Source organism: Montipora foliosa, chromosome 2 (genome assembly GCF_036669935.1).
Source record: "Montipora foliosa isolate CH-2021 chromosome 2, ASM3666993v2, whole genome shotgun sequence".
Taxonomy (NCBI): domain Eukaryota; kingdom Metazoa; phylum Cnidaria; class Anthozoa; order Scleractinia; family Acroporidae; genus Montipora; species Montipora foliosa.
The window spans coordinates 7,683,496-7,690,995 of record NC_090870.1 but is presented as its reverse complement, the minus strand read 5'-3'; the positions used below and the strand labels follow the sequence as shown (position 1 = coordinate 7,690,995).

At 38.8% G+C, this 7,500-nt stretch overlaps 2 protein-coding genes across 2 annotated transcripts in view; both read left to right on the top strand.

The window, feature by feature from the left end:
- Window positions 1-356, top strand: part of LOC137992298 (actin-binding protein IPP-like) — a 35,801-nt gene extending 35,445 nt beyond the window's left edge. Inside the window, exon 2 of the mRNA XM_068837565.1 lies at window positions 1-356. This exon is cut by the window's left edge and continues 4,982 nt beyond it. The gene's annotated coding sequence lies outside the window, so the exon portion shown is untranslated.
- Window positions 357-7,119: 6,763 nt separating this feature from the next.
- LOC137992297 (kelch-like protein 12) overlaps window positions 7,120-7,500 on the top strand; it is a 5,274-nt gene continuing 4,893 nt past the window's right edge. The window contains exon 1 of the mRNA XM_068837564.1: window positions 7,120-7,500. This exon is cut by the window's right edge and continues 632 nt beyond it. Coding sequence (XP_068693665.1) covers window positions 7,251-7,500 — 250 coding nt within the window. The 5' untranslated portion in view covers window positions 7,120-7,250.

Sequence of the window (7,500 nt, the reverse complement as noted above, 5' to 3'; positions counted from 1 at the left end):
TCACGTCGTCCATATGCAGAGTACCGCAAGAATTTGTCCTAAAATCCGTGCTGCACGTATAGCACGATTATTTATGCTCATTTAACCAGGGGCACCCAACGACCAATTTGTTGTAAAATGTATTATTATACCCCAGTTAATGAAAATAAATGTTATTAAGGCATTTTCAGGTGTTTTTCAGTGTTGCTGGGAAAACATTATCTGTTCCTTTTTCCCAGCAAGACACACAAGAAATTTCCCAGCCAGCTAGATAAAATTGGTTGGTTTCCCAGCCAGCTGATCAAATTTATTTCCCAGCCAGGAATTCGGCGCGCTTTCAAATCCCTCGATCCAAAACGACCGAACAAAAGCGACAAAACCGGGAAAAAGAGGGAAGGGATTTTTTCCATTTTTTTTTTCTTTTTTTTAGTCGTCCCCAGGCTTCAGAGTTTCTACAGCCAGCTCGGGTTGAAATGCTAGAAATAGTCAGTAATTCCCAGGCAAAATCTCTATCAATAACAAAATTTCCCAGCCAGCTCATCGAAACACCTGTATTTTTGCCAGCCAGCAAGATTCCTCTCGGGAACAGATAATGTGAGGAACAGATTCGTTGGGTGCCCCTGATTTAACCATTGATACAGCTTCAGGTATAGCTGTGCTATTGTCTGGAACAGCTTAGCGCTCGAGGCTTGACAAGCAGACTCTCTTGTGCCTTTAAATGATGAGAGCAAATCTGTATTTAGAGTGATACTTTCTTTTGGTAAAAGGGAACTTTACTAGTTGTGTGCTTACCTGTGCTACTAGTTGTTAAAAGAAATCAAGTGGTAATGATAATGAACTTTGATTGAGTGATTTAGCGCTGAGGCACAAATTGGGGACAAAGTGCAGAAATCAAGTCAAATGGACAACTAATAACAAATCGTAGGATGCTCTTTTAAGGAAAGACAAAAACCGGAGTACTTGGAGTAAAACTTTTTGAAGCAGAGTAGAGAAATGTGGGAATCGAACCCGGGCCACATCGGTTGGAGGCCAGTGTTCTCAACAGTGCGCCAGCCCTTCTCCCCTTGTTCCTTTTTTCCTTGATATGTCTTTAAAAATAGTCGCTTTTTAAAATGGCTTGTTAATTACTTAATCTTGGCTGTTGGAGAGAAACTTAAATTTTTTTGTTTTTATTTTATTATTTTTCTTTTGACACTATTCATACAAGACAAGAAATTCCCATGCTTTTCGTCTACCTTTCTGTCGGACTAAGGCCGGTTTAAAACGTCGCAGTTTACATGTGCCGAATCTAATGCAAATGAGCGACAACTATAGATTTTTCTCATTTCATTAGATTTGGCACACGTAAAATGCGACGTTTAAAACGGGCCTAACATCAAACAATGTTCCGTTTTGTATCAAGGACCCATATTTTACAACTCTTTGACTACTGACTAAGATCGTTAACTCGACCTCCCATGCCTCCTTTAAAAAAGCTCTTAAGGCGTTTATTTGCAATAAATATTAGTATCCTTATATAAATGTGTTCAGTATTAAAATTATAGCACCTTTCCTTTCCTTTTAATTTTGTATTTTCCATTTATTACTGTAGTAGTATATCCGTCGCCATGTGGTCGTTTACGTTCTTAATTCCATTTTACAAAACTAAAGCTTTATAGTTTCTTTTAGGCCTCCTTGCCATTGCCATTGCCTGACCTAAACCTCCAGTTGACGTCAAGCGGGGACGAAGTGAATATGTCGACGGCCCCTAATGGTATTGAATTTTTTCACAGTTGACAGGCACTTCAAGCACGGAACAGTTGTAAACGAGTTTTGAGAGTGCTAGTGTTTTGACATTGGCGATTCTACCTAAAATTGTCAAGTGCCGACCGGACCAAAGGTTTAAAACCCTTTTCATTTTAACAAGCTCTTCGTCAAAACTGATTTTGTCGCCAAAGCGTCTTTCATAAGCAAAGATTACCCCAAGGGAAGAGACATAGTGCTTCAGCCAAGAAATGCGAAAAGGTTTATCTCTTCCTACTCTAATTTACCAAGATTCGAGCCACAGCCCTTCGGTTTTGGACTTGTTTATTTTCAATCCGGAAAAGAATTCAAATTGCTCAAGCAGAGAAAATAGTGATACAGCTAGCAGACTGAGGAATTGCACCAGATAAAAGCGGTAATATCATCGGCATACAAGCTAAGCTTAGTCACTCTATTCCTGTTCTTAAGACCTTTGATCGAGACATTTATTCTGATCTGATTGGCAAGAGGTTCTGTAGCAAGAACGAAAAGCAACCTTGAGCGAGGGAGCCCCTGTCTCTCGCCTCTTTGTAGGGTAAAGAAATATGATCCGTATCCATTATTCACAAAACAACTGGAGATATTATGATAAAATGTGCGGATCCAGTTAAGAAAGCTCGGGCCGAAGTTCATTGCATCGGGCACTCCGTAGAAGGAATTCTTATTCCAGGGTGTCGAAGGCCTTTTCAAAACCTAGAAAGAGAATCATATCCCTTTCTCTTGTTCGTTTTATTTGATTATGTCGGAAATTAGACGGATGCTTTTACCTATGAATCGACCTTTGATGTAACCTTTTTCGCGGTCTTTATCTATAAGATGCGGAAGAACTTTCTCCAACCATTTCGCAGTACATTTAGTTGCAAGTTTGGAATCCTTATTTTAGAATGAGATGGGGCGCCAGTTCTTAAGAAGCTGAGGATCTTTAATTTTTTCTTTAATTTTTATTTTTGGAATCAAAGAAATAATCCCTTTTCTCTTGGGAGATGGAACGCTCTCCCAATAGGTCCCATGACTGAAACAGTCAATCAAAGGGCTGGAGATCTCATCCCAGAAACACACATAAACTCTTCCAATAAACCGTCAGTACCAGGGGTCTTATTGCGTTGAAATGTTTTCAGGTGCTTTTTGTCATAGCTTCTTTTCGATAAGTTGAAAAAATATCTGTTACATTTTTCACCAGATTCATACCATCTGGCTCCGCTACTAACGATGGAACTTTTAGTTTTCTGCGCGGCAATTTGGTCTGATTTGATTTTTAGCGTTTCACTTACAGTTAAAATCAGTTTCTTTCAGTGCCGCTTCAATACGCGAGTATAAATTCTCACGTTTACGAAAACGTTCTAGTTCTGTGTTCGTTTTTTCCGCAGCTTTTCTTTTAGCAAATAGAATGGAGAAAATGCTGATCTCCATTTTCAACATTTCCCAAAAAAGCCTTTTATCGGATTCTTTTCTTGTACGAAGGGGGTAGTTTCTAAAGAAACTATGGTGCTGCGTCGGTGGGGAAGAAGTATACAAAAATTTGGTTTTATCAACGGAGTTGATAATGTAAATTGGCCACCGTAGAGAGATTCTAAAAGATGGATTATCTACTATTATCTACTCCATCATCTACTACTGACAACGTTTCCGGCCACACTTCATTGAATTGAATCGTCAGTAAACAAACAAATTATGATTTTGGGGTTATTTTACATCTCTTGGATTCTAAAATCGTCGTCTACAGATATCTGTACCCTCTATAAGCCTCTTGACTGACTGTCACCGACGAAATGGGCAAAGATTACATTACGCTGTGTGCAAGTTAACGCATCATTGCCCAGTGACCAACTGAGCCTGTTGCGTGTTGTTTGAAACTGGTATAAAGTTTGAATCCAATATGGAACTTCTACAATTTCATATTAATCATCTATCTTATCTTTTAGGCTCCTGTTTCACTATCCCTCAAGTCTTAAATGGCGAGACCAAATTATGGGAGCCTTTCCCAGAATTCTTTGATTTCACCTGACGTCACTGCAGCCATGTTGATGGAATAGTCTCTTGGGACTTTGACTCTATTATTATGAAAAACTTGAGCTATATTTTTCTATTGTTTTGCCACCAACATGGCCGTCCTATCACGTGAGTGCAATCAAAGAATAGGCCATTTTCGAAATATCAATATTCAGCTTGATAGCGAGGCAGAGAGGACAAAAAAAAAAAAACAACAATAGAAACACGTTGGAATGAATAGGAAAAATATCGACATATCAGCCGCTTTCCTTTGTCTTTGTCCTTTAAACCTGTCTTTCAAGCTGAATTTTAATATATTAAAAGTGGCCTTTTCAATCTACAAAATCTTCAAGAAAAACCAGCTGCTCTCTACACTGGAAATCACCTATTCCTTTCCAACGAAAAACTTGTCTATCAGTACCAAGTAGATACTAACACTTGGACAACGCTTCCACCTATGAAATGAACCCATCATACTTTTCAGGGACGACTCTAAATGTTTGAAGATTTCTTGTACGTGATTGGTGCCTCCGAAATCAATCATATATGGTTGTATCTCAAAGATTCAGCTACTCCAATAAGATGCGGCAGTCTATTTCCCTGCATAACTTCGGATCAAAACTTGTTTAGCAGCGCTGTGACTGTGTATGAAGATGGCATTTATTCCATTGGTGGGGCCTGGGGCGAGGAAAGCGCGGGAAGAGAAGTTTGATTTGATTCAGCGAGGAACGCCTGGGCAAAGCTAGACTACAAGCTTTTAGTACAGTACCATACAAGTAAAAGAAAATAAGGCTTTCGCGCGTTCTGGTTGGTTACAATACAATACAATACAATACAATACAATGCAATACAATAGTCTTTATTTATCGAGGGTGACACATTCACCTTAACGGTTTTCTAACATGAAAGTAATGGAAATATATTTGAAGTGTGCGGAGTAAAGAAGAAAGAGGGAAATGATCCTCTCACTTATCTGGATAATTTGAGCAATTGTCTCAAACCTCATGACATCTGTGATGCCGGTGCAATGCTCAAACAACTGAGCAATAAAGCCACACAGTTGGAAGCAGCTCATGTGTTCCACTAAAAGGATTTGATGAATTAAATGCATCTATCTATATATATATATATATATATATATATATAAAGTTAAAAGAGTCAGAGGACGGACAACTTTTGGAAGCTAAAAAGTAAAATATATTAAAAAACGTTCCGGTCTTAGACCTTCATCAGTTTACAGCATGTGGATAATAATTAGGTTTAAGAGCTTATATATGGATTACAAAGAATTTACGGTATGTTACAAAACTTAACAACAATACAAGTAAAAAATCATTACAAACAAAACAAAACAAAAGAAGTAATTCTATTCCGAAAGGTACAATGTAATAACAGCGAGAACTAAAACTATCATTAAAGTAAAGAATTCATGTGCTACATTGAGTTGTAAAGTTATATGGTTCGTTAAGCTTGCAGATTATTACGACTCAAGTGGTCGGTTGGTTGTAGGTGATTCTGTTCCTGGAGTGGAATTCTTGCCTTTTGTTAAGGCCAAAAGGTGCTAATGAGAAAAGTTGCGCACTCCAGTACGCTTCCTTCGTAATCAAAAGTTTATTCAAAATCTCAGTGCAGTTGGTAGCAGACACCTGATCGATACACTGGAAAGAAAAGTCGTTAAGGGCGTGCGGACTATTGTTATAATGTACCGCGACCTCACAGGTTTTCTTGTTCGTTACCATTGATGATTTATGATTACGGAATCTAACTTTGAATTGTGTTGCCGTTGAACCAACATATTGCAAGCGACATTTGTTGCAGGATGCAAGATAAATTACATTTTTAGAATCACACGACAGTCTTGGTTTAATAAAGTATTTTCTATTGGTTTGGAAACTCTGAAAAAAATTGAATTCTATCAAAAAGTTTTTGCAAAGATCACATCTGCTACGTTTGCATTTAATGCAACCACCTGTTTCAATGGTTTCTTGTTCTACTCTCGTTCTGTATTTCGATGGCGCCAAAATTTCTTTCAAGTTTTTTGTTCTACGAAACGAGGGAATAATTGAATTAGATGGAAAAAATTCTCTTAATTTGGGACTAGATTGTAACAGGTGCAAATGCTTCCTGATGACGTACCCTATGTTAGGTAGGTAAGGATTGAAGGTCATCACTAACGGAAACAGTTTTCTGTTCTCCCTGGTTCGGGGCAAAAGCAGATGATCTCTAGGAATGGCCGAGGCTTTAAGGAATTGCCTCTTAACGAGTGTTTTCGGGTAGCCTTGATTAACAAGGTACCTTTCATATTCCAGCATTCGCGTCTCTAAAAAATTCTGATTTGAGCAATTCCTACGTAATCTCAAGGCCACTCCGTATGGAATCGCTTTGAATACATGTTTGGGGTGAGCACTAGTGGGTGGCAAGTACAGATGACTGTCTGTAGGTTTAGAGTAAATGTCTGTTCTAATGAAGCCGTCAATTAGATACAATGTGACGTCTAGCATATTAAGGTAGCTATCAGAAGAAACTAATTCAAACTTGATGGTAGGGTAAAGAGAGTTGATGAATCCTGTGAAGTTTTCTAGAGCCGAGGGACCTTGCTCTGACTCTTTTAACTTTATATAAATTCATATGTCGAGGCTTGGACTGGGAATCTCTAAAGGATCCTTTTGGAACGCCACTATCTCCGTTGGCTCAGACAGCCCAAAGAACTCTGTGTATATATATATATATATATAAAATTGTTATGGAAAACGAGGACGGACAACTTCGAGCGAAGGAAAATATATACAGTAAAAATTCTAAAAATGATAAAAAATTTAATAAAATTTGGGTTCGATTGGTTTTTGTTCGGTTTTGTTCGATTGGATAGGTCGGGATTAAAAAACGCGCCTTAAGTCATTGTTTCAATTGTTTAGTCTTTTGTTCACACTATACATTACGCGAGCTGCTACATCACTGTATTGTCCTGTGGCCCGTTTCTGGGCCATTTGTGAAACTGGCAACCGCTTATTTTGGAAAGCCGATCTTTTGACATGTTTTCAAGGTAACAAAAAGAAAAATTATTGTGAAGTTTGACGACTTAAATCCTCTCCGTTCTTGAGATACAAAGGGAATTGTGACACCCGAAAATGGCCCGTAAAGGCCTGGCCAAACGCTCGCAACATTTCAACGCAACATCTTGCAACATTGTTGGATATAACAACATGTTGCGTACAATTGGCCACTCTGTTGCGATATGTTGCGTGCGTCTGGCCAGTCCATTCAACACATGTCACAACGTCATGCAACAATTCGTTGAAATGTTGCGTGCGTTTGGCCAGGCCTTTAGTTTCGGAACCTTCGAGAAACGGGTCCCTGTGGGGACTTGCTCTCTTTCTGTGCGCTTATTTGTCTGATTGCGATTTCTTCCCGAGTGATGACTCGGGATGTTAATCACGTTAAATATTTTAAATATTTTGGAGTGACGTTTTTGTTGACGTGTCCGTGATCAATATTGCGTGATGAAGCGTGACATACAAATCGAATTTTCGGTGCGTTTGTTCTCTCCTTCAAACATGGTTGTCTCCCATTCTGAAATTCTTTTGTCGAAGTGTGCTCTGTTTCGTGAGCAAGGTGAATTCATCGACATTCGCTTAAAAGTTTGTGACGACGAGTTTCCAGCTCATCGGATTGTACTCGCTGCAAATAGTGATTATTTCCACGCCATGTTTGCTCACGGAATGAAGGAATCTAACCAGGACGTGATTGAGC